The sequence below is a fragment of the Sesamum indicum genome, linkage group LG11 (assembly GCF_026168435.1).
Source record: "Sesamum indicum cultivar Baizhima isolate 11 linkage group LG11, ASM2616843v1, whole genome shotgun sequence".
NCBI classification, from domain to species: domain Eukaryota; kingdom Viridiplantae; phylum Streptophyta; class Magnoliopsida; order Lamiales; family Pedaliaceae; genus Sesamum; species Sesamum indicum.
This window is the reverse complement of record NC_142667.1, coordinates 11,545,023-11,570,488: the sequence shown is the minus strand read 5'-3', so window position 1 is coordinate 11,570,488 and position 25,466 is coordinate 11,545,023. Positions and strand designations below refer to the sequence as shown.

Below are 25,466 nucleotides of genomic sequence, written 5' to 3'. Positions count from 1 at the left end.
TAATGCCATATTTTCTAATTTCTACCAAGTTATGGACAGAAGCCGCTTCCAGTATCTGTATGGATATGATTCACACTCACCCGCACAGGTGACAAATCGGTGAATGTGTGTCCAATGTATGGGACTTTGTGAAGAATATTCAGCACATATGCGGATATACTTCCCATGATGCCTTAAGCAAAATGTTAAAAATAAACATGAGGAAAACAGAAAATTTGGATTGGAAAAAGACGTGGTATTTGTTTATTTAATTACAAGAGTTTCCTATCTTATGCTACGGGATTTTATGTATCCAATACTTCGGCATATTATATATGATATTTATTAAAGCTATGATCTTTTGCTTCAGTTTTGAGAGTTTACTTGCATTTGTATATAAGATTAGATAAAAACCATTCAGCATATACCCAAGTAATCTCATGCATTGTGGTTTTCTGATGGACTACATTATGTTTTTATAGAGGAGCTGTCAGCATTTCATGTCATGTTAGGACCATCTGATCTCACAGCATTCATGTAATTAAAGCCACACCTTGTTCTACAAGGATTCAGTAAATTGCAGACATGACATGTTTTCAATGATGCCATAAAATTCCAAGTCAAAATTTAATCATACAGGTTAGGAATCTTTGTTTCACTAGTACATCTAAAACAGCTAATTCAATCTAAATCCAAGGTTAGTGGTTACAACGATGAAAAGAGCACCACAACTACAATCTGGAGGACCTACGAGTTTCCATTGCCCCTTCGCATCTAAGGGCATTTCTTTTCCCTTTGTCTCCGATCAATCAACCCAAGGAACATAAGAATGCCAACCAAAGACACTGCAGAAGAGCAAAACCATCAGATTAGCTAAGAAGCAACAATAAACTATAATACCCATAAATCACCAATAGCACAAGTCTCCGTCAAGAAACTCAACATCACAGAGTTCTAATGTGAAGGACTGTTTCCTCGTATTTGGCAAAATTAGAAAAGAAATATGGTTTGCGTATTTCAGCTGTTTTACCAGCCTGGAGGCCAATATGTATACATTACATACCTTTGGAGCGATTCTTTCTAATTTAAGCACCACAAAATCTACTGGAATGGAGCAAATAAAATTGATGAATTGTGGCCGCCAAACCCAAATGAATTAGACAAAGCCACCTTAATTGCCAGTCGTTCTTTTGTTGGCCCCACCAGCACATTTGTATCCTGGATCAAGTGCAGTCATCAAGAAATGTTTATGAGAACAATAATGGCGGATGAATTGACTTTGGTTAGCTAACTGCATTTTATCATCAATACAATCTCTGTCAAATTATGCTACCAGTAAAGAACATGGCCCAAACTAACTCCTGCAAGGGCTATAATTAGGTCACTATAACCCAGTAGAAAAGAAACTAAAAAGGGAGACCGATTTCACAGTTCAATTTATGCATGTTTTGATCTGTCTGATTGCATGTGATTGAATTTTATCCTCCTCTATGAAGTGTCCTAGCTACATTCTATAGATGCTCCATTTGCATGTGAGATTACTGAAGTTTAGAAGGCAAAAACCATACCACACCATCATCTGGATTTTCAAGATTGATATTGGGATGAATCCAGCCTGTCCGAATTGCCTGCAAGAAGATAAGATCGACTTTAACAAAGGATTACACGTAAATCATTAGTAAAGCCCAAGTAGCTAATAAAATTAAGATGCTCAACCGTATAACAAGAACTGGAAAGGATGACTTTGCAACAAGATAAAACATAATGCCTATGAAACAACAATGTTTGGCCTTGGTGAAATCAATAAAATTAAATAAATAAAGCGGATAAAGGGAACACTTCAATAATGAATCCCACAATTACACAACATGACTAAACGAGAACCAAGGAGCATTAATTGGATGGAAGTGAAAGTCAAAGTATATAGTAGCCAGCAGGAATCCCACAAATTAAAAATCTGATTCATTTTAATCAGTTAATTTTCCATTCATAAAATGCACTGTATAATTTCGATTAAGATCACTTATTTAAATGGTGATCTATATTCCAAATAGGGGAGCTTGGATGACGAGAAAGCCGTTCCAGCCAGATCCACACTCCTCCCTCATTTTGTTTTCATTTTCTTATGCAGAGATTATTAGGAGGATGTGCACAAATTCCAAGTTAACAAATATATGCTGAGCTCATTTTGCCTCATTTGCTAAATAATTAAATCTGCAAGGCACCTGCACAGTTGCAACAGCCTCCACAGCACCAGCTGCTCCAAGCAGGTGCCCGATCATAGATTTTGTGGAGTTCACCCTTAACTGCAAAATAGCTAAATCAGCCACAAATACCACAGAAAATTATTGCAAGTAGTATGTATCGAAAGAGAACTCGTGTTCATTAGGAAACCTCTGGATTCTCCCCAAAACAATGAATAAGCGCTTTATATTCCTTCAGATCACCAGCTGGAGTAGATGTTGCATGTGCATTTATATAATTGACATCTTCCTTAGATACTCCTGACTGAGCCAGAGCCTTCTCTATGCACAGAATTACACCGGTTCCTGCTTGCGAATATTATCAAAGGGTAAAAAATGCATTAAGAAAAAGATATAACAAATCACATCTTTCCTTGTTTTGTATATCTTGTTTTTGGCCACTGTAAGAGACAATACACAGAAGAGCAACTTCATTTACAGCTCGATAAATTCTAGGACATTGAGAAAACAATGTGGATTTCTCCTTTGTGGGAAAGAAACTAAAGCACAATTAAGATTGGAGCATAGCAATTCAAATCATTGAGGATAAAAACCTACAGACTATGAATGTGTCCAACATTTTCAAGAAGGCAACTAAATTTTTCGAAACAACTATCAGCAAGACATGCATATTTCTAAGTCAGGCTATCCACAATTTCATTGCCATCACTAATGATCTTGGTAGGCAGGAAAATTTCTGTGCATATGGCAGTTTATCACAACAGAGGATTCCAACCATTTTCTCTAACTCATTAATAAATAAAAATATAATCACATTCCTCGAGCAATAAGATCTTGACTTCCCCACATGTTAATTCTAAGATATGAAAAACAAGGGATATACCTTCAGGATGAGGCTCTGTCATGTGATAAGCATCACAAGTGAAGCTTCCACCAAGAAACTCAGCGTAGATAGTTGCACCTCTTTTCTGCTCATTCACAAATTATCAGAAAGATTATATTCAAGAATAAATAAGTAAACAGAAATAGTAACACTTGAAGCAAAGGTTTTCGCGGATACCTTAGCATGCTCAAGTTCTTCCAACAGTAATACTCCAGCTCCTTCTCCCATAACAAATCCATCCCGACTCTGCAAAGACCAAAATTAGGTCATGGCGGAAGTGACAGTTGAGATAAAACTATATGGACCTTTGACTAGCTCCCCTTCCATCCTAGTAGCACAAGACTCTACATCTGATGGATTTTTGTAGGTCTCATTTCCTTCCATTCTTAGAGACATAAAAGCTATAATCTTCCAGACAAGACCCATAACCCAGATCAGGAATGATAAAATCACATGGAAGAAAGAATTGCTAATATTGGACATTGAAGGTATCACTAGAGTAATGATCACATTAGCTGCCATGATGCTACTCTTGACCTATAAAGAAATAGTTTTTTATGGCTATTGCAGGTTACTTCATAACTTATTAAGCAAAACAGTTAGACATAAGAAAAGTATTGAGATAATATATCATTTGAGGAACAATATGACAGTTTCACTTTGTACTCTAGTTCGTAGCAAATAACAATAACAGCAGAAATATGGAGAAAAGGGAATTTCTAGACATTGCCTATGAAACATATGAGATAGTATTCAAGTTTCTTTCAGCAGATCCAACAAACTCCTTAAACTACATTCAGAAACAATATGGAACATTACACTATCCCAGGGACGCGAGGCTTTAGTAGGATCAGTGTTCCTCTGAGACAGTGCTCTGCAAGCAACAAAGCCTCCCAATCCTGCACCAGAGTTTATGATTGGAAACTGAAGAGAGGAGCATTTGAACCTTATGTAAAACAAGAAAAAGACTATTACCAATTGGTATGATTACAGCATCTGAGCCACCACAAAGCATCATATCCTGCAAAACCTCAACAGACATCAGCATACGCGAAAAGAAACGAGAGGTTGGTCTAGCTTTGGATACTTGCAAAATCAAACTTGTTTGTTGCAGCTCCAGTCCGTGCTTGAAAATAGAAGGCAAGAGACTTACAGCTTCACCTCTGATGATGTGGTTAGCAGCATTCAGTATACAGAAGTTGCTTGTAGCACAGGCAGTAGATATGGAGTAGTTTGGGCCCATCCAACCCTGTAATACAGAGCTAATAAAGCTTAGGATGATGTCAATATGTTATGTGTTACTCAAGTCACGCTACTATGATCAAGACAAAGAAGTTGTGTAACCAGATCCATAGCAAGCATGGCAGAGCCCATGTTTGTGGTTGCAAAAGGTACACAAAATGGATTCATCTTCCTATAGGAGATCCGCAAAGCTTCAATTGCGTCATTAAAGACCTGTTCAAATAATAAACGAGACACCAGTAAAAATATATCACTATAAAAATGATGTGCCAGCAGAAAATCTCTTTACTGGAACTATCAGAACCAAAATATATTTTTCTTCGTTTCAAAAATTTTATAAAAGAAATTTATAAGATCTGATGGCAGGTGATCAAAATAATTCTCCTTTTCATTTAAAGAATCACAAGCGTATATATGGTTTGAAAACGTAATATCAGAAGGAAAAAGTTCTAACGTACTTTATGAAACCCCTGTTAAATTTTGGTAATAAAGGAGAACCAAATGGCAGAAGAATTGAATTAAAAATAAATAAATCACATTTCTGGCAAATGCACAACTCTAAAGTACTATAACCAGTGGAGCCTCTAGTCAACTCGATTTCTGCATATTTATTCATCAGTTCACTTAAAACCCCTTCTTCCTCTCAACTCTGGGCAAATAATTTAATCTGACCTTCATTCCACCCATAGCAGAACCGATCAGCACTCCACATCTTGCTTTATTTAATTCATCCATGACATCTTCTGTAATTCCTGCATCAGCCAAAGCCTTCTTGCCTGCTGTTAGCATGTAAAGCATGAACCTGTCCATTCTTTTGGAAAGTTTGGGAGCAACCCAGCCATCTGTTGAGAATGACTTGATCTCTCCAGCAATTCTCTGCAAGTGAGACCCTCAAGTCAACATCAGTTCAAGTGAAAAACAGAAGCATTAGCCTTGAACAATGTAAAGCAAAGTACAAGCAAGACGTACTGTTGGGTACTGGGAACAGTCAAAAGCCTCTATCTCACTAATGCCACTGACTCCTTCAAGCAGGTTATTGTAGAAGGTATCTGGATCATGACCAAGTGGTGTCTCCACACCCATACCTGTCACAACCACTCTCCTTTGCTTGGTTGAAGGTTTCTTCTTGGGTGTAACTTCCATGGCCGGATGTACAGCTATTGCCATTGCTTCTCCTGCAATTTACGCGGGAAACCATAGAAATCAACAATTCACTTAATGGCCCAGTAAAACCATTTCAATGTATCATGATGCCTAAAACAGATCAAAGGCAAGCCATCCATGTGGCATACAGAATTATAAAAAATTAGAACTGGCAGCAGCTAAAAAAGTCATAACAAATGAACTACCCATTGATCCAACAACAGTAATAGATTGAAGGTAATAAAGAAGTGGACCGCATCAACAGTTAAGACTGCAGACCTAACTGAACCAACTACACCCACCCTGGGAAAAAACTAAAGTAGGTAAGAACTTGTACACATCTTCATAGATATACACAAGAAAGACAGGGGAAGCACCAATCGTGTAGATAAATAATGCAACAACTGTACCAGAATGGAGCTGATAGTGCTTCATGCATAAACTATGAAGAATAACACGGCAATCAGTCATTAAGTACCCGCCCAAACAACAACTAAGTGGAAATTAATTCTACCAAAAACCATTTCCCCAGTAGTTGAGTCGATGGCTATAAATCTAAAATTGGATGGTTCCATACTAGAAAAAATATGAAATATAGTATATAAATCCATCGTGAGCAATAAAAAACCCAAATCAAAAACAGAAATAGAATTAAAGGCAATCAGCTTCTCCAGACAAGCCATAAAAATCCATCAAGCAAGACAAATATAAGCTCAATCGCACAATCATAGAGTAATATATACAAAAAAATCACCAGAACGGGCAGTGGGCCGCTGGAATTTCCTGCGCCTTCGATGCAGTAGAGCATTCCTCGATCCGAAGCCAAAGAAAAATTCAGAGGCATCCGAAGATTCATAGAAGCGATCGCAGGGCTCGAACGCCAAGCAAGAAGTCATGAGATTCCGGGTGCCAGACAACTGCGGAGCACATTTAGCAAGAGCCCTCTTCCTGCGACGCGCCGCCCATTTGCTGATGCGGGATGAATTAGACGACGGCGTCGACAGCATGGAAATGGAAGAGTCCTTTTCACAAGCAACTGACATGCATGCGGCCATAAGCCACGAACACACCACCGAAGACGCCGCCATTCCAATCCCCAACACTCGTTTCTCCCCGACACACTACTACTAACCAAATGTATGTATACAAATCTGTGTGTATCTACCAAACCCAATGTCTATACAGCAATTTATGCTGACTTTCTTCCCGTTATTTATACAGAAAATTCAGGAGGAGACTGGACAGTGTGTGTATGTGTGTGGTGGGGGAAAGGGGTTTAGAACGAGCAAGGGTGGTGGTGAAATTAACGAGAGGGCTCACTTGATTGATTGAATCTGAGAGAAAGAGAAGAGAGAGACGATGGATCGAAGTGATGTCGTTCTTTTGGATTTTTCAATTGCGTTTGAGATTCTTGAAAATAGAAAAATGATATATGGTCGCAAATCGCAATATCTGAGTGTTTAGTTCACACAGACATACACCCACTTACCTCAGATCAGATTATGCTGTCTGTATTAGCGTATACTCTCTCTCTCTCTCTCTCTCTCTCTCTCTCTCTCTCTCTCTATATATATATATATATATATCTTATGGGGGCTGCTCTTATGAGTTGTTGCGTTGCGTGCAAATACATCCCAACACAATTCTACGGCCACAAAAATTGTTTTCATAATCATAAATTAGCCCAAAATTATATATTCGAATAATTTATTATTACTATCTTAATGTGAAAAAAATTATTTAATATTAATATCTTAATAAATTTAGAAAAACTATTTTTAATATCAATAATTTAGCACATTTTCTTTATTTTAATATTAATATTCTAACACGTTCAATAAATACTTAATATTAATATTTTAACATACCCGTATCACATTTAATATTGATTACTTAAGATGTCAGTGAAGCATTTAATATTAATATTTCAATACATCTCGAGCACATAAATTTTTTTAATAATTATTATTAGAAAAATGTATATGATATTTGAATACATGACCTTTTAGTTATCTTGACCGTTGAATGACCAACTCATTAATTTTTTTTGAATTGTTATAAAACATATACTACGACGAATGAGAAAAATTAGCGACAACAAAATTTAAGTAATAATTTTAATATTATCACTAATTATATTTATAGTTAATGACAAAAAATTTTATTTTGCCACAATAATAAATTTTATTATTTTATTAAAAAAATAGTAATAAAAAATTATGTATAAATTTGTCTGTAGTAAATACAATTAATCATACATGTATAGTGACGACCTAATGACAATAAATAATTATTGTCGTTGTATTGTGATGTCACTAATTATACATAGTGACAACTTTATACATATTTTTTACCACTAATAATTATATAGTGACAAGATAAAAATTATCGTCACTTAATATATTTTTGGTTACATTTGAAATTGTCACTAATATCATATTCTTGTGGCGTATCTCACTACTCTATATTTAGGTGTATTATACGTATGTCTACTTGATAGTGTATTCCGACCTGTGTATACCTTACGGTATAATACGTGGGACTGCGTATGTTGCTCGAGAAGTGAATGCTTAAAACATGTATCACTGCGGCAATGTTGATATTAAATGTCGATGTCTGCAGCCTTGTCTTTTAATTAATTAATATTCTATATAATTAAAAATGGGTAAATTGGTAAATAGATTATTTTGATATGTTAATTTTAATATTTAATTTATTCGCAACAACCATTTAACTTTCTATCCCCATTATATTTTAATAATTTTTTTAAAAAAAAATTCTTTATTGTTTTTGTCACAATTTTTTTATAAATTTAATATTAATTTATTATTAAATAATAAATATTTTATAAACATTTTATTTTAAATGATATTTATAGAAGTTGCGGACACATATAAAGTACGTATACCATAAATTACTAGTTAATTGTTATCAACAGAAGAAAAAGACGCACGCTTTATGGAAATGACAAAAACAACCCTGACCTACTTTTTTTTTTTTTATTTTTGCCTTTCATTTTGTTGTTTGATGAACAAAGAATCTATATTTAATATTAGTACACCTTTGGAAAAATTATTTGTTTGGTCCTTTAAGTTTGTCTGTCATTAATTTTGGTCGTTTAAATTTACTCATTTTAGTTTTAGTTTGGTAATTTTTAAAATTGCTTAATTTTAGTCATTTGACCCAATTTCGAATAATTTTTATCATTACACAACTTTTTAAAAGTAATTTTAATCCATATATATCCATACATTTTGTATCTCGTACCTAATGCTCGCCTAAGATGGTAAAAAAGTTTAGGTTTATTAAAACAATATTTATTTATATTACACTTAGAATATTAGGATTGACTATTAGCTTTTATCATTAAAATGGCAGAGTTATAAATTAGGCTAAAGGACCAAATTTATGCAAAATTTATAGATAAAAGATTAAATCTAATATTGTCAAAAATAAATGATCAAAATGAATTAAGACTAAAATTATAGGACGAAAATTTTCTTTTTCCCGTACGTCTTTTCTATTTTGGGATAAATTTAATATGAGAAGAACTAATGATTTTTACAAATGGTGAAATTTAGTAAAATCAAATAGTTAGTAAGTTTGATTATTTAAGGCAAGGAAGAAACGTGACTACAAATATTACTCTCGATTTTCTTATTTTTATTTTATTTATATGTGTGTCTGAATTTAGAAAATTTATAAGGATCTAATCCAAATACAAAAAGATCCAAATATATTTAGATAAGTTAAGAATCCTGCAAAGTCAAGAAATTGTGAGGACCATATCGGGAAAACTCTGATAATATTCTTCCAATGCTTAAATCAAAAGTATCATAAGAGGAGTACGAGAATCGTAAGAGCATGAAATACTAGTATTTATAAATATCTTAAATTATACGATTTCACATAAATCATTAATTTAGGAATATTTAGGTGGTCGATGAGTTTGTATGCATCGTGTTTAAGATAAATCGAGTTGAATCCATACGATTTGAATTACAAAAGTTAAGTATTCGAGTTACGAAAAAACAAGAAATATCAAGTTGGAATCTCTTTTAGTTGATTATTACTGTATTTGTGTAATTAAGTATCCGTATAGGACATGACATAAACTTTAACGTTATTTGATTAATGAAGAATCTTAATTTAGAATTATTACGTTTTTGTATGAATTTCAATAAATTTAGCATGAAAAGATAAAAACATTAGCAAATTTAGCAAATTGTCGAATGTAGTAAAATAAAAGAGGTTGAGGACTTATGCAATCAGAAATAATAAGACAGAAAAAATCACTTTGGAATCTCTTTTAATTAATTTCTTTTACTAAATTTTTGGGAAACAAAAATGATTTATATGGTTGATTGTAATACACGACACTTCAACAAATCATCCCAATCAATGAGGTACACATTCGACATCTGTCGAATATAGCATTTGTGTGTTTAAAAATTAAAAAAGAAAAATACTGTGTTTTAGACAAAAATTATTTAAGACATTTTGATACTATTTTAATATAATATTCGGTCTTTACTTATTGTGTCAAATATTACATACTTCAATTTTATAAGAATATGTATAAAATAATAAAACATATATTATAGTCATATCCGTACAATAGCGCATCGTATCCTAAATTTTTTAAATATTCTATAAAATAATGTTAATGTTGTATCATGTCTGTATTATCGTATTCGTGTTCATGCGTCATAGGTGGTCGGTAATTGAAAACAAAGGATACGTGGATAAATTCATGCAATGCAAAGTCAATATTGTTCAAAAACTGTTTGCGTGCAATTATCTAAGTGTTTGTTTGGTTCAAATAAGAGAAAAAGGGAAGTGAAAAGATAAGAGGAAGGAAAAGAATAATAATTTTTTTTAAATTATTTGGTATGATTGTAACAATATGTATACAACAAAAATTAATTTTATAATTCTATTGATAAACCCTTTGTTAGAAATAAAAAACTAATATATTCTAAAATAAATTTAGTATATAAAGTTTAAAAATCTTATTAGTAAAAATATTCATCAAACAAGAATAAATATATTTTTTATTAATAAAAGTATTCATCAAAATGCTTATTGTACATAATTCTAAATTATTCAATTTAAATAAAATATAAATTACTACCGGTAATAGATGATGTAGTATTTTTTCTCTAAAAACTATGTAATAGGATTATCAGCAGGATGAAAAAAAAAATGGAGAAAAATAATATATATATGCGTAATAGAGTAAAAAAAAAAAACAATTAAAGCACTCTCTCTCTCTCTCGTTTTTTGTTTTTTTCAAAGGCAGCAATTCAGGGTCAATGTTTCAGTTTATCGGGATACCAAATTCGGATAGCCAAAAGAAATATTTAAATCCTACTTGTTTAGTTTAGGTTATGTTTGGTACAAGGATTTTAGAAGAAAAGAAAAATATATTATTAAATATGATTTTTTTTTCTATGTCAAAGAATTGGAAAAGAAAATGAGGAAACATAAATAAAATTGGAAAAAGCATAATGTTTTTTATGTCTAGTAGTTATTATTAGTGAAATAAATAAAGATTCACACATTAATTTGTGGAATTTATTTCTTGATCAAAAGGTGAGAAAACCATAAATGCTATCTACTCCCTTTTCCTTGTTCAATAGATCATCAATGATATTCTGGTCTAATGGTTAAGGTTAAGATGAGATTCTATGAACAAACATAGGGTCATAAGTTCGAGTCCCACTAAATGTGTGAATGTTTGTCATAGTTTACTTGAGTTAATTATAATTTATTTATTTATAGTCATATTAATATATTGATTGAATTAATGTAATTTGTTTGTTGGTCATAGTCATATTAACGTATTGGTTGAATTAGTATAATTTATTTATTAATTGTAATTATATTAATGTATTAAGGGCATGTTTACATTTAGGTATAAGTCTGTATTGTGTCATTTATCCAATTGTGTAAACCATTTCTTTTTTATAATATCGGCTCAGACTCCTACAAGCTCGGACCAAATCTTAATTGGATTTGATATGAAATCAGACCACATGTGGTTTGATTGGGAAATTCAGACAGAAGCGGATCTTTTCCCTACCTTTTCTTATTATTAAAATTTTTTCATCCATCACCCAATCTAATCAAGTAAACAACTTATAATTTTTATTAATTTATCAAATTTTACAATAAATTCATTCGAGTTCTATCAATTATTTATACAAACAACGAAAGTAAACGAGCCTAATTGAATGAATGCATTACTGAAGAAATGGAATCATCACTTTCTCACCCTTTGTGGTTAGAGCACCAAATAAATTTGCTAATTTGTATCTTTTTAATTTTTCTTTATTGTCAGTGATGATTGTTTGGTTCTCTTGAAAAGTCAAAGGAAATTAAGGATCTTCATCTCCCTTTGTACGAGACATTATTATTGACATAAGTAAGTTATTTTCTATTAAATATAATTAAAGTGATGTTGGATGCTTAAATTAAAATTATATACGAAAAATTACGAATTTCTTAATGAGATAATTTTATTCAATTATAATGATGCAAGTCAAAATCCAACAATACCATAAACCGTCGAAAAATCGCTCTGAATCCTAAAATTTTTTAAGGATTAACCTGCAAAATAGTTGTTAGCATTTTGATATTTAAATTATTAATAATTTTAAAAAAAATTAAATCAATAATATACAGAAAATATATGACTTAATAGACTATATAAAGAAATATACAAAGAACGTGCGAAGTTCTATAAAAATAAGAGATTTAATAGATTGGTGAGCTAAGTAAATTGAATAAGCGAGCGCAAATGAAGTTATAAAGCTAAGATAACTCCTTTGATCTATCCAAACTCCTATTTATAGGGGTTGGATAGATAATTGGGAAGCTGGTTGAGCATGATCTTGATATCTGTAAATTATTGAAGAAGTCTACTTTCATGAAATTATATTGGTCCAATTGTATGCCTCGTTATCCGCATCATATGCAAGCAAGAACCGAAAAAGCCTTCTAACTGGAAAGATCAGCCATTTAAAAAGACGTTTGTTACTTGTCGGGTGTCAAACTAGCCTTATCCCGAATTTTCAACTGGTCTGACTATCCCCTACTGACGTGTGAATAGGTTGATATATCACCCAAAGCGAAAAGTGGTGCTGACATGTCAACTAAGCTGATTGGGCCGTCAACAGGCTATAAATGAGCTTGAGTTGGCTCAGTCGCACTTGTAGGTTTCAGTTAGATTAAAGGTGGTATTTTGCTTCTTGGGTCCAGCCCGCCTTTAAACTTTTTAGTTAATTAATTAAGTTGACAACTCTATTGAACCTTGAAAAATTGATAGCCTAGATATCATTACCTCACTTTACTAGGGTCTGGTAAATAGACCACTAGTGTAAAAGTTGTATCTCACATGCTCCACCATGAATGTCAACTTGCCTCAAGTGGGAAACTCCGTTGAGACCATTCTATGCTCACTTTATGATGTAAGTTGTTTAGTCTTTATTGCTCCTTTAAGGCATCTTTTACTATGTTGATATCCGTCTCATTATTCATAAGTCATTGCACCCCTTGCTTGGTCACATGTGTATATACATCATAGCAGTTACCAGCTAGAGCTCGTCACTTTGTCACAAGTCGGAGCCTGTCATATGGTCAAATTTCGGGGAGCCCATCACGTTATCACTAGCCATAATAAGTTGTAACGTTCATAGAATGACTTAGTTAATGAGTTTAATTATTTATCCCATTAAGTGCTACTCAACGGATTTGGTATTAAATGAGTAATGATTAATTGCCAATAATATTTAGGTTAAATTACATTTTGCCAATTGAATTATGTCTATTTTTACATTTTAACATCATTTTTTTTTGTGTCAGCTTATTATCTCAACTTTGCGAAATTTGCACTTTATCATATATGATCATTTTTAAACTGATTTCTTTGCCAGAAAAATATCACGTAATGTGCATATGTAAAAAATAGCACATTACATAACTCTTAATATCACATAAAACATTGTATGTGATATTAAACTTGGTAACAAAATAGCTATAAATGACGAATGGAAAATTTCATAAAGTTGAGATGGTAATTAAGTTGACAAAAAAAAAAAAAAAACTTATATGTCAAAGTGTAAAAGAGATCATAGTTCGGATGACAAAATGTAATTAATCATAATATTTATTAACAATGTTAGCTAGTCTTATAATTAATTCATTTGAATTGTACATACTCATTAATATGATCTGTACTTAATAAATTGTTACAGTATAATTAATTCAAAAGTTGTTCATTATTGTGGGAGGCATTTGATATGATTCATACATATATTGATATAATCATATAATTAATAAAATTACTTAGTTCATAGTTTGTTATTTAGAGGATGACAATTATTTTATAATACGTTAAGATATAATTAAATATTTAATTTTCTTTAATGAAAAAATAAAGACATTTTATGCCTAACCTTTTATTTGATGGAAAAAATAAAATAAAAAAGGTAATGTATCATGTCTACTATACGGACTAAAGATATCTATTTTAGGTGTCTTTTCCTAGGCCTTAGCTAGAACCCCAATCAAGATTTTTTTTTTATATTACCTTATTTATTATATTATTTAATATTTTAAATTTAAAAATTATTTCGATATATCAATAATTCAAATTAATAAATATGTTAAAAATAAATATACACGACATTCGCTGAATTCAAATTCATAATTTTTTTTTATTATAATGCCTCAATTTATTTATTTTTTTTATTTTCCAAAGAAACCCAATTAAAGTGTACCGTCCACATGGACGACAATCCTAATTTGGGTATGAGATATTTTTATTGGAGGTGTGCGTGTGTGCCTATTCAATTTGCAGTCAGCTTGTCCACCTACTTCAACCGTTGCTCTTTAATTCTTGGTGTTCTCATTTTCAATTGCTACAAAAGCTTACCACTACTTCTCAATTTTTATTTTTTAAAACATCAATGAAACAAAAGATATATATATTTTTGAAAATATTTTACCATAATTTTGAACTCCATAACTTATATAAACTTATAATATATATTTTTTTAATAATACGTTGATATGACATCACTTATAATTTTAAATTAATAAAAATTAAAACTATTAATTTTGTTCCAATATAAAAAGGTATATTAATTTGAAGCCACTAATAAAGTAAAATACGCTCATTAAAAATTAATTTTTTTAAAGTGAAAGCGATACGTAGTTTAATTAAGTCAATAATGAATTTAAGTAAATAAATAATCGAATGGACGCTTTTAAAACTCATCAACAATCCATATAAGATCCATGCTGCAACCTAATTTTATTATGTTAAACTAAAACATGATTAATATGTTTTGGTAAATTTATTTCTAACAAAAAATGTGAAAAAATTAGAACATATGTAAGTAGTTATATGTAGTTAATTTGATCAATAATAAATTTAATTAATTAAACCATGGGGTTAGACCCATTTAAGATCCATCACCAACTTATATAGGACTCATCCCAATTCACTTAAAACACATCACCAACACATACAGAAATCATCATCAACCCACTTAATACTCAGGCTAAAATGCATAAAGCCACCATATGTTTTAAAAAGCCTGCTAAAAGATCTCCTTATGTTTTAAAAATAGACAAAAAAACTCAGCTCAATTTTGTGAAATGTAGTTCAATCGTTCCTTTCTATTAAATCTAACTAACGACATTAATTTTTTTTTCATAAAATGGCCATTATACTCTTATTTAATATATATTATTTCTTATTTTAATAATCGTTAGATTCGTATTGATTATATCAGAGCCGTCAAATCTAATCAATTGAAATTTATATAAAATTAAATTAAACGATTTGTAAGTTCCAACCTCTTCTCCTTGGCCAAATACATCTTCAAGATAAAATCGTGAAATTTATATAAAATTAAATTAAACAATTCATAACATAATAAGTCACGGATCAGATCATAATACACATCAATTAACCATTAATGAGCATCATGTGTAACACACGGAGTAAAGATAGCTACATAAATGTATTCTCATATGTCTATACGTAAACCTAAGGTTGTACCATGCCCATTCATTTTCCAATAGCTTATACCACACTGACTCTTCGATTCTTGTTTTCCACAATTTATTTATGCTGGTTCTAACTTTTGTTGGGGTCCCCTACCATATTAAAGTTCCCCTTTTCGACCATCTTTTTCCATGCATTGAAAATTGCGAACATTAGCTCTGATCCAATTTTTTATTACAAAGTCTATTTTGTATACATATGTTGTGTGTATATATATATATATATATTTTAAAATAAATAAAATATATAATATTATTTTTATACACGTAGTGTATGTATGTTGAATGGAGTAAAATATAGAATAGAATTTATAACGAAAAAAATTAATCCGTCCTATGCGAGATAAAGTTTAAAGTGTTATGTGTTGGTCGGAATAGAGGTGAAGTTCCAGATTTACATGAAATTTCCTGTTTGGTAATGTATGTCTACCTGCACTCGCGAAAGTTTGGTTGAACAATTTCATGTATATATGTTGAATGGAATAGAAGATATAATATAATTTGAAATAAAAAATTGAGATAATAGCGCTTCCTCCTTTAAAATTTGGTGTAATTATATGAAAATCTTCTATGATTTGGAAAATTATATCTAATGCTTTTGAGGTTTGCTTTCAAATAACAAATAAGCCCATCCGTCGGTCAAAATTGACTAAATTTATTGATATTAATAAAAAAACTGAATGAAAATTGATATTTACTCTCGATTGACTTATTACTGACTTATTGTAGGTCAAATAATTTTTTTCGACTATACTACCCTTATAACTATGAAGATATACCTCCTCTTATGCACAACGCATGACGATGTATGACGATAATTTGATCATAAAAATATTTATTTAACATGCAATAAATCAGTACTAAGTCAATCGTAGGTAAATATATATATATTTTTTTATCAATATCAGCAAATTTCGCGAACTTTGACTAACATATGGACTCATTTGTTAAATGAAAACAAATCTCAGGGGTATTAAATATAATTTTTTAACTGTAGGGAATCTACGTGCAATAACACCAAATTTTAGGAGAGAAGAGTGTAATTATTCTTAAAAAATTCAATCCACCCTTTCAATGTACATTTATCACGTTGCACGCCCTCCAGTCACCATGCTTGTAGTCTGAGCTTCATGCGAACAGAGGCAGCTCTGCCCCTGTTTTGATGAGATGACGTAGCTATGTTGTCTCTGTTTTCGCTAAAATCTATGTTTACTTGTGTTCAATTTTCGCCTCTTTTGCAAACTTTTTTTTTTAAAAAATTAAATCACTCTAAAGTTGGGAGAGCTTTTTGGAGTCCCCGTTCCTTTTCTATTAAAATCGAAAAATAATCAAATTTACAACAGAAATTACTAACTCCCCTAGTATCGCCTCTTTTGCAAACTTGAATACATAGTTGTGCTCTCTTTTTTTTTTTTTTTCAATTGCTTAGTTTTCATGATCATTAGTACACATTTTTTCACTAAGGTATTTTTATTAGGAAAAATGGAAATTTGTATGTGGTATGTGATAATCTAATATTCGAGTATTAACATTAATTTTTTTTATATTTCTTAATAAATTTTACTGTAGAAGAGATTCTTTTTTAGGTTCGAGGGCATTAAATGTTAACACATAAGAATTATCCTGAATGAAGATATATCTAGAAATAAATTTTAGATTGAAATGTGATTAGTCATTTTTTTTTTATGGAGTCTGAATGATACTAAAATATTCAAGCATGATAGGGTCAAATCCATATTACTCCCCTGTGATACCTAAAATAGTTCAAATAAGTCTATATGATAGATAAAATACTATATAAACTCCCTGTATTATTAAGAAAAGGTACAAATTATCGCTTCTCCTCTAGAATTGTATCTCACGTGTGGAAAATGCGGCTAATCAAGTATTTTTCGCCCCTCAATGGCCAAACTATCCATATCTTTAAATTATATGTATTTTTAAAGTATAATATAAAAAATATATATTTCAAGTTATATGTATATATAAAGAAATCCAAGAAAATATAAATGCAAATAACTCGCCGACGGTCAGGAGGATGGCAGTGGGTGGGGTGTCAAAATGCTCCTCATCGAATGGGCTTTTCAACGGTGGTAGACTCGCATCAATAGGTGGTCGAATGGCGGAGAAAAAAACAGTTGAAGATGGGACGCGAATTGGGATTTTCTGAATGGAAAAACGTCGATAATTTGTCGATGGATGAGAGATTGGCAATGTGTGGGGTCTTAAAATGCTCTAAAGTAGATGGGTTTTCCAACAGTGGTAAGCTCGTTTCGAGAGGTAATCAGACGAAGAAAAAAGTGATAGAAAATGGGGAGTGGGTTAAGATTTTTTGAGCAAAAAAATAGAATAAATATCCAATTGATTGAAAATTATCGGTGGGTGGGGTACCAAAATGCTCGTGGGCTTCCCAACAGTGGTAAAATCGCGTGGAGAGGTGGTCATGATGGAAATATGGGAGGAAAATTAAACTAGACATATACTAATAGATGCAAATTAAATGTATACATATACATTAAAAATATATAATTGCCTATATACAAAAATAATATAATTTTATTTTGTATAAACATGATTAAATTTTAGCTACAATTTTAAATTAGATTAAATATAGGTATTGATCAAAAAGAGCATTTTTGTCAGTACAACATAAAACTCATGTTTAAATACATTAAGCGATAGTGTGTACCTTTCCAAATAATACATAAAGTTCTATGGTATTTTATTTATTACAGGAGCCTATTTGAACATTTTGGGTATCACAGATGTAATATAAATTTTACCTGAACACATATATTTTATATCTAAATATTTTATCTCGATGTTTGCAAATGCATAAATTTTTATTATATTTGTAATTATTGAAGACATTGCATTGCAATGTCATTGTATTGCTTGGAATTTAGCTAGTAGGGACACGTAGTTTAGTTTCCATGAAACATATTTCTGGCGTGTCAGGTTTTGTATTAAACGTCCGACAAAATATAAATGGGGTGCAAAATATGAGTCTTATTAAGCCAATTTTTTTGTAATAAAAATATTCGTCACATAAAGTATCTTTTGTGATGAAATTAAAATAATTATGAGTGAAATATAAATATTAATATGAGGAAGCATTCCACACAAATAACATTTAAAAATTCAAAATAAAAAATATATTTGTGAATCTTTTCGTCACATTAACTTTTTTTTTTTTAATTAAATATGAATAATTTCAATAATGAGAAAATATTGATTGCATTTTGCTAAAATTATTTATGAGGAAACATAGTATAATGTGACGGTATCCTCAATCATTTTTAATAGCGTATAATCATATTTTACGAGGAAAAATACTAATATGAGGAAAAAAATATTTAATGTGATGAGGTTCGAATAGAGAATTAGGCCTAATTCCAGTTTCATAGTATACCCAATGTAAGAAGGCCCAACAGAGATTGTTATCCTGAGCTTTCATAAATCCAAACCCATAGCTAAATGGGCTGAAGAGAGAGTACTGAGGGGAAAAAGACCCAATTGTCTGCCCGCCGTTATAGTTTCACATAGTAATCCCAATCCGCTGCTTAAACCCTAAAACCAGTAGCAGGAATCAAAATTCTTTGAAAACAGAGCAATTAACTTTGAATTGGAGTCTGCGAGATTGATGTAAGCTGAAGAATGGAGCAAAAGAATAAGAGTGGTGGTGGAAAATTAAAAGAAGAGAGCAAGAATTCATCAGAGGTGTTCGCTTCTTGCTCTTTCTCTAGCCTAGGGCTCCACTCCACTTTGTGCGACCAGCTCAAGGGTAATTCCTTCTTTCTGTATATTGCACTATTTATTAGCTCTAAGTGTGCTGAATTATGATTCTTTTCCTTTTTCTTTTTTTATTAAATGCTTAACAGAGAGGCTGGGATTCGAGGTTCCGACGCAGGTGCAGGCGCAAGCGATTCCCGTCGTGCTTTCTGGACGACATGTGTAAGTTTACTATCCCGGTTCGTTTTATATTTTTTTATTTTTCTGGGTCTGGTGGTTGGTGGTGATTAATTGTAGTTTAGGAGTTTTTGATATTTTTTATTGGAAATGGAAATTAGGCTTGTGAATGCAGCAACCGGAACTGGGAAAACTGTGGCATATCTAGCTCCAATTATTCATCTGTTGCAGAACTATGATAAACGAATTCAGCGCTCGGATGGTACTTTTGGTATGTTTTCATTTGTTGCTTTTAAATTCCAAGTGCATGGTTTTCATCTTCCATCTCTCTGTGTGTGTGTCTCCGTAGGAAAATAGGCTTCTTATGTAATTTCTAGGATTTGTGTAGAATATGAATCCAGAATGAATTTGGCAAACCTGTAGCCTTCTTGACTGCTTGGACAGTAAGTGTATTTTATCTTCAACGTATTTAGAGCTTGGGAGTACAGACTTGCATGTGGAAGGGTAAGTTTAAATTATCAATTCCAGGGGCTTGAGCTGCAAGTTTGCAAGTCTGCATGCAAAAGTTTATGTTAGCTCGGACTAAAAGTCTCGAGCTATACCTTATAGTTGATGTAGCTTGGGCTGAAAAGCATTAAGAGTTATATTATTTTTTATTGCATCTCCTTTTTGGTTGTGTATCTGGCTTCACCTCTCCCTGTCTTCCCCTACAAATTATTCTAATGTAATAACATCTTGAATGCTAGCGTTGGTTCTTGTACCAACGCGTGAATTATGCATGCAGGTGTATGAAATTTTGCAGAAGTTGTTGCACCGTTTTCATTGGATTGTTCCTGGCTATATAATGGGTGGTGAAAACAGGTCGAAGGAGAAAGCTAGGTTAAGAAAAGGTGCGTGCTGTTGCTCTTGTTGTCATGTTGCTGAGATTGGAAATTCTAGGTTCTGATCTTAAAATCTTAATACCGATGATTTCAGCTTGATGGTATGGGGTGAATTTTAAGTTTCCAAAATACAAAGTAACCATTTACCTCATTCTGCATTGTGTAGCATGTGTATCCTGAAAAGCTAATGTCTAGAGTGATGGCATTGATATTTAGTGTTCTACATTATAGCAAGTGAATCCAGAAATGCTGCTTATTGCATAAAATTTTATTGTGAAGCTTGTAGGTATTTTCTTTAATCTTTTGGTTATCATTAGTGCATTACCTGATTTATTATACTTTGATGACGGAAATAGCTATGCTAATACGTCCTACCTACAATGAATGTTGTTCCCCAACAACCTAATTGAGTTTGAAAATTTATATAAATGGTGTGTTGATTACCTGTGTCCATGTGGAATACGCCCTGGCCATATGTGGCCAGTTAAGCATGTTGATACTAGCTAAAAGAGTATCATAAATAGTTATTTCATTCCCCCATATATGAATCAATACGCAAGAAATTTGTGCTGTAGGCTTCACAAGGTAGCTAAACTTGACCCAAACATCTTCTTTCATTTTTCATATCTAATTTGGTCAATTTTTTTGCAGGTGTATCTATCCTTGTTGCAACCCCAGGACGCCTTCTGGACCACTTGAAGAATACTTCATCATTTGTACACACAAATCTTCGATGGATAGTGTTTGATGAAGCTGATAGGTATCGCATATTAATCTTATCTAAGATTCTAAACAGGCTTTAGATGCGTTACTTGGAATTCCTAATGTGCTTGTTTATTTGGTAGGATTCTGGAACTAGGGTATGGGAAAGACATAGAAGAGATACTTAATTGTTTGGGCACGAGTGAAGACAAATCTGTCACCAGGGCAAATTCAGCTGCAACTCCTGAAGTTCAGAAGCAGAATTTGCTGTTATCAGCTACCTTGAATGAAAAAGTAAATCATCTTGCTAAAATTAGTTTAGAGAATCCGGTGATGATTGGTCTTGATGACAAGAAGATCTTACAAAATGTTAATCGCAATCGTATTTCACTTGAACCTGATGTGGCTGATAGAGTCGAAGAATCCAGAAAAATGTTGAGTTCTTCAGCTGAGGAATATAAGCTTCCTGCTCAGTTAGTTCAGAGGTATATTAAAGGTACAATGAAATATCTGGACTTGTTGATTAACAACCTAATATTTGCTACCTCTATATTCTAATACTTATCTCTTGACAGTACCATGTGGTTCTCGACTTGTAGTGCTTCTTTCCATTTTAAAACATCTCTTTGAGAGAGAGGCTTCCCAAAAGGTAAGGCTGTTTTCTGAGAGTTAAGACCTTGTGCTTTGATGTTTATCTCTATTTTATGATCTTTTAGAACTTCTATATCTGGAAGCATCAGTTTGTGACTTTGTGCTTCTCGTGAGGTAGAAAAATTAAAACTGATGCATTGGTGAAGCCATAAACAAGTTTATCCAAAATGCATCAAAATCCCTTCCTTGCCCTGGCCCATGTATCAATTATTTGCCTTTGTAATTTTTTCTAAATAACCACTGGCAGTGCCTTCCATTTTACAGGTGGTGGTATTTTTTTCGACTTGTGATGCAGTAGATTTCCATTATTTTCTGCTAAGTGAATTTCAGTGGCCTGCTATGTCACAATCAGAAACAGAACTAAGGCAGATATTTTTGGGATGCAAAACTTTGCGGCTACATGGGAACATGAATCATGAGGATCGTAAAACAACATTCCAGACATTCAAAACAGAAAAATCAGCTCTTCTTTTATCAACAGATGTTTCTGCCAGAGGCCTGGATTTCCCAAAAGTCAGGTGCATCATACAGTATGATTCTCCAGGAGAGGCAACTGAGTATGTTCACAGGTACATCCTTTCCCCCTATTTGGGTGTAACATTGCTTGAAAATCACGCCCTGAATTTGTTCCTCCATCTTTCCTGCTGCATTTGGATTTAGGGGTTCATGATGTTATTTCTTCTTTGGAACCATGGGTATAGACTTCGGGCGCACTTATGTATCTACTCCTACTTTGTATTTTGGGTGCAGTATATGAAGGATTTCCTCTTATGTTGGAAGGGTTTCCTGATCCGACATTATGTGGTCAAACACCAGTTTTATGCTATTTTGTTGCCCATTACAGGGTTGGAAGAACCGCCAGGTTGGGTGAGAAGGGAGATTCGATCCTGTTCCTTCAACCAATTGAAGTGGATTATATGATGGACCTGGAAAAACATGGAGTGACACTAGCAGAGTATCCTCTTCTAAAACTTCTGAATAGCTTCTCTTTGTATGGCCCGAAGCACCAGGTCAAGAAGTTTGTTTCAATAGAGATGCATCCATGGTTGCTTACTTTGCAGAGAGCCTTAGAATCCTTTATTTCTGCGGAGGTGTGTCTCACTGTGTCATTTATTCCTGCATCTTTTATTATGCAAGCTTTACATGTTTTTATTTTACTAGAGTTATGCCTATAGAAATTTTATTCAATGCCATGCCTTGTGTGTTACATCTGGCTGTGAATCTTGTTTGTCCAGATAATTAATCAGATCTTATACATTTTATCCTGTTTTCTTCACTGTATTCCTGCTGTACCTTGGTATAAGGAGATGGCAGAGAGTAATCCAAGTAGCATCCAAATCTGAAGAATCCGGATAATGATGAGTGATATTTAGTGCGTACCAAAGGTCATTTTTAAAATTCTAACATCCTGAGTTTACTTCATTTAGGAATTAGGATATAGGGATCCTCATCTGTCTATAGTATGCCTGCAGTAATGATTGACTGACTTTTATCATTTTCTATAAGGTCAAGCAATGCTTAGTCATCTGTCTCAAGGTTTTGATCTCTTTTTTCTCTCATTGTATTTTTGTGAATTTCCATTCTAATGTGATTGATGTTTTAGTAATAGTTCTATTCCTCTTTATTATCAGCCAAAGTTGAAGAAGTTAGCCAAGGATGCATTTTGCTCATGGGTCCGTGCATATACTGCCCATCGCGGTGAGCTGAAACAGATTTTCATGGTGAAGAAACTTCATTTGGGTCATGTGGCGAAAAGTTTTGCATTGAAAGAACAACCTTCACTAGTTAACAAATCAATCCAGAAGCAGATCAAGAAGAGGAAGAGGGATGACAGACAAAAAGTAAAATCAAAGAAGAGGGTTATCACTAAATCTTGATTCCTGAATTCTGAAGACAGGAAAGATCCAAGCTCTGCGTTTTGCCTTGTTTCCTTTAACCTATTGATGTAGTGGGCAAGCTGCATCCGAGATTATTACCGATCAGATGGCATAAAAGGGGCATGTGGAGAAGGCTAAGCAGAAAGGCGAGGGCTTGAAAAGGCACAAGTTATATCTCTGAAGATATGTAAATCACTCTTTCTCAACGCATGTATCAATTTATTTCTGCTTCTCAACAAGTTTTGTCGGTGTAGGAATGCATTTAGATGCCAGATGCATAATGTATCATGTATTTGACTTACCAAAGTTTTAAAGCTGATTCAGATTGGAGTTTTTTTGTCAAAACAATGTGCTGAAAGATGAAAATCAAGTCAAAAGTCTTAGCTTGAAACCGCATTGGAGCGTGTAATCAGCACGTACGTTCTTGACAAAAATCATTAGACTCGGAACCAATAGGTGGAACAACAGAGAAACTGATGCTAATGGAAAAGATACTTTTTGGCCTCCTTTTTTAGTATCAGCAAATTTGAGAAGGTTATCGGGCATTCGGAAACTGGAGAACAGCCCCGTTATTACTGGTCTAACCAAACCAAAATTATATGAACGAACATAGAGGATGAATGGAACAAGGTGCAATCCCAGGAGTTGATCCGGGGTTTTGGGCTAAAGTAACTCCACTGCTGTATTCAACTCATTCAGAAAGCCCAAAGCACTTGAGTTAAATTCATGCTACATTTGGTATTTTGTGTATACGAATGATCGAAATATATACCTTTCGTTATTTAACCAGCCCACGTATTCCGCAATCTGGAATACACACGTCTGTAACATATACAAGACCCATTCTACCAAACATAGAGTTGTGTAAATGTCCATCAAGTTTTCATGTCATTGCATCATCTATTTCCTAAGAGCATTTACAGTTCTTACATCTGTGACCATCTCCTAATGTGGTACAACAATCACTCATTACCTATGCTATTACAATAGCGCATCCATATTGAGTTTGAATTTCACCAAATATTTACAATGTTAGTCATTATTATTTCTTAATTGTTCAAATGTTTATTGATAGTTGCAATATTTGAAATACCGCGGCAATGTAATCACAGTTGCTTACATATTTTACAGGAAAAATATAATTTATCTCCCTGTGATATGAGAAATGAGCAAAAAATCCCCTATAAAAAATAAAATAACAAATTACTTCCTGTGTTTTGGAAGAAGAAGTAAATTACCCTTCTATCTAAGCAATTGAGATGGGATATTTTCTCATTTCACATAACACAAGAGTAAATTACATTTAACCCCATATTTTACGAAAAAAAAGTTAAAGTTCAATTGATAAATTAGAAACCGTTTATTCTAAAGTCCGATATTCCCAAAGGAATAAAATACATCATTGAAAGAGAGAGATTCTGACATCTTATTTTCTCAAAAAGAACTTCTAAATTTTTATTATATTTTTTCTCTCTTTTAACTTCAAACTTTATCTTATTTCTTTCTACAACTTCTTCAAATATTTATCTTATTCTTATCTAATTTATCTCAGGGTATTTTTCGAACTTCCATAAAACTTACCATAAATATATAAAATAAAATTTATACTAAATAAACAAACAACTAATTTTTTCATACAAATTTGAATATATCACCTGTATTAATATTTTTTGTAATCACGTCCTGATCATTCAATCTTATTTTTTTCATTTATATGAATAAAAAGAAAAAAGTCCTCTATACTCACAAACAACGGTCAGCGACACCACTGTACCCATTTTAAATATGATATCTATACTTCTAATTAGATAATTTTAAAAATTAATTATAATTTTCTTTTTGTTCCCAACAAAAGTGACTCCATGTCATTCTAATATTATAAAAATTCTTTTATTGTGTCGTTAATACTTTAAGCTGA

At 32.4% G+C, this 25,466-nt stretch overlaps 2 protein-coding genes across 3 annotated transcripts; one reads left to right on the top strand and one right to left on the bottom strand.

Annotated features, from left to right (window-relative positions):
- Window positions 1-556: 556 nt before the first annotated feature.
- Window positions 557-6,990, bottom strand: LOC105173713 (3-oxoacyl-[acyl-carrier-protein] synthase II, chloroplastic). Its single transcript, XM_011095574.3, has 14 exons — window positions 6,206-6,990; window positions 5,278-5,483; window positions 4,981-5,184; window positions 4,411-4,521; window positions 4,220-4,315; window positions 4,042-4,087; window positions 3,886-3,965; window positions 3,244-3,312; window positions 3,067-3,151; window positions 2,374-2,528; window positions 2,205-2,285; window positions 1,548-1,607; window positions 1,043-1,197; window positions 557-824 (listed from the first exon to the last, which is right to left on the bottom strand). The coding sequence occupies exons 1-13, from the start codon at window positions 6,537-6,539 to the stop codon at window positions 1,081-1,083; spliced, it is 1,644 nt and encodes a 547-aa protein (XP_011093876.1). The 5' UTR covers window positions 6,540-6,990; the 3' UTR covers window positions 557-824; window positions 1,043-1,080.
- A 12,055-nt stretch (window positions 6,991-19,045) lies between these two features.
- Window positions 19,046-23,896, top strand: LOC105173712 (P-loop containing nucleoside triphosphate hydrolases superfamily protein). 2 transcript variants are annotated; one of them, XM_011095572.3, is made up of 10 exons: window positions 19,046-19,312; window positions 19,410-19,482; window positions 19,599-19,708; window positions 20,184-20,327; window positions 20,970-21,078; window positions 21,164-21,516; window positions 21,596-21,669; window positions 21,936-22,240; window positions 22,516-22,762; window positions 23,303-23,896. In XM_011095572.3, the coding sequence occupies exons 1-10, from the start codon at window positions 19,186-19,188 to the stop codon at window positions 23,546-23,548; spliced, it is 1,788 nt and encodes a 595-aa protein (XP_011093874.1). In that variant the 5' UTR covers window positions 19,046-19,185; the 3' UTR covers window positions 23,549-23,896. The 2 variants fall into 2 exon arrangements, with proteins under 2 accessions (XP_011093874.1, XP_011093875.1); XM_011095573.3 differs by lacking the exon at window positions 19,046-19,312 and having other exon boundaries at window positions 19,463-19,482; window positions 20,222-20,327.
- Window positions 23,897-25,466: the final 1,570 nt, after the last annotated feature.

Bases quoted from the DNA above. Each gene is read 5' to 3' on its own strand.
- LOC105173712 (XM_011095572.3), top strand. From the start codon at position 19,186: ATGGAGCAAAAGAATAAGAGTGGTGGTGGAAAATTAAAAGAAGAGAGC. The intron at 20,328-20,969 runs GTGCGTGCTGTT...ATTTTTTTGCAG, and splicing joins GAAAGCTAGGTTAAGAAAAG to GTGTATCTATCCTTGTTGCA. The intron at 21,517-21,595 runs GTACAATGAAAT...ATCTCTTGACAG, and splicing joins AGTTCAGAGGTATATTAAAG to TACCATGTGGTTCTCGACTT.
- LOC105173713 (XM_011095574.3), bottom strand. From the start codon at position 6,539: ATGGCGGCGTCTTCGGTGGTGTGTTCGTGGCTTATGGCCGCATGCATG. The intron at 3,313-3,885 runs GTAATGTTCCAT...TGGTCTTTGCAG, and splicing joins CCTCGCGTCCCTGGGATAGT to AGTCGGGATGGATTTGTTAT. The intron at 2,529-3,066 runs GTATATCCCTTG...ATTCGCAAGCAG, and splicing joins GACAGAGCCTCATCCTGAAG to GAACCGGTGTAATTCTGTGC.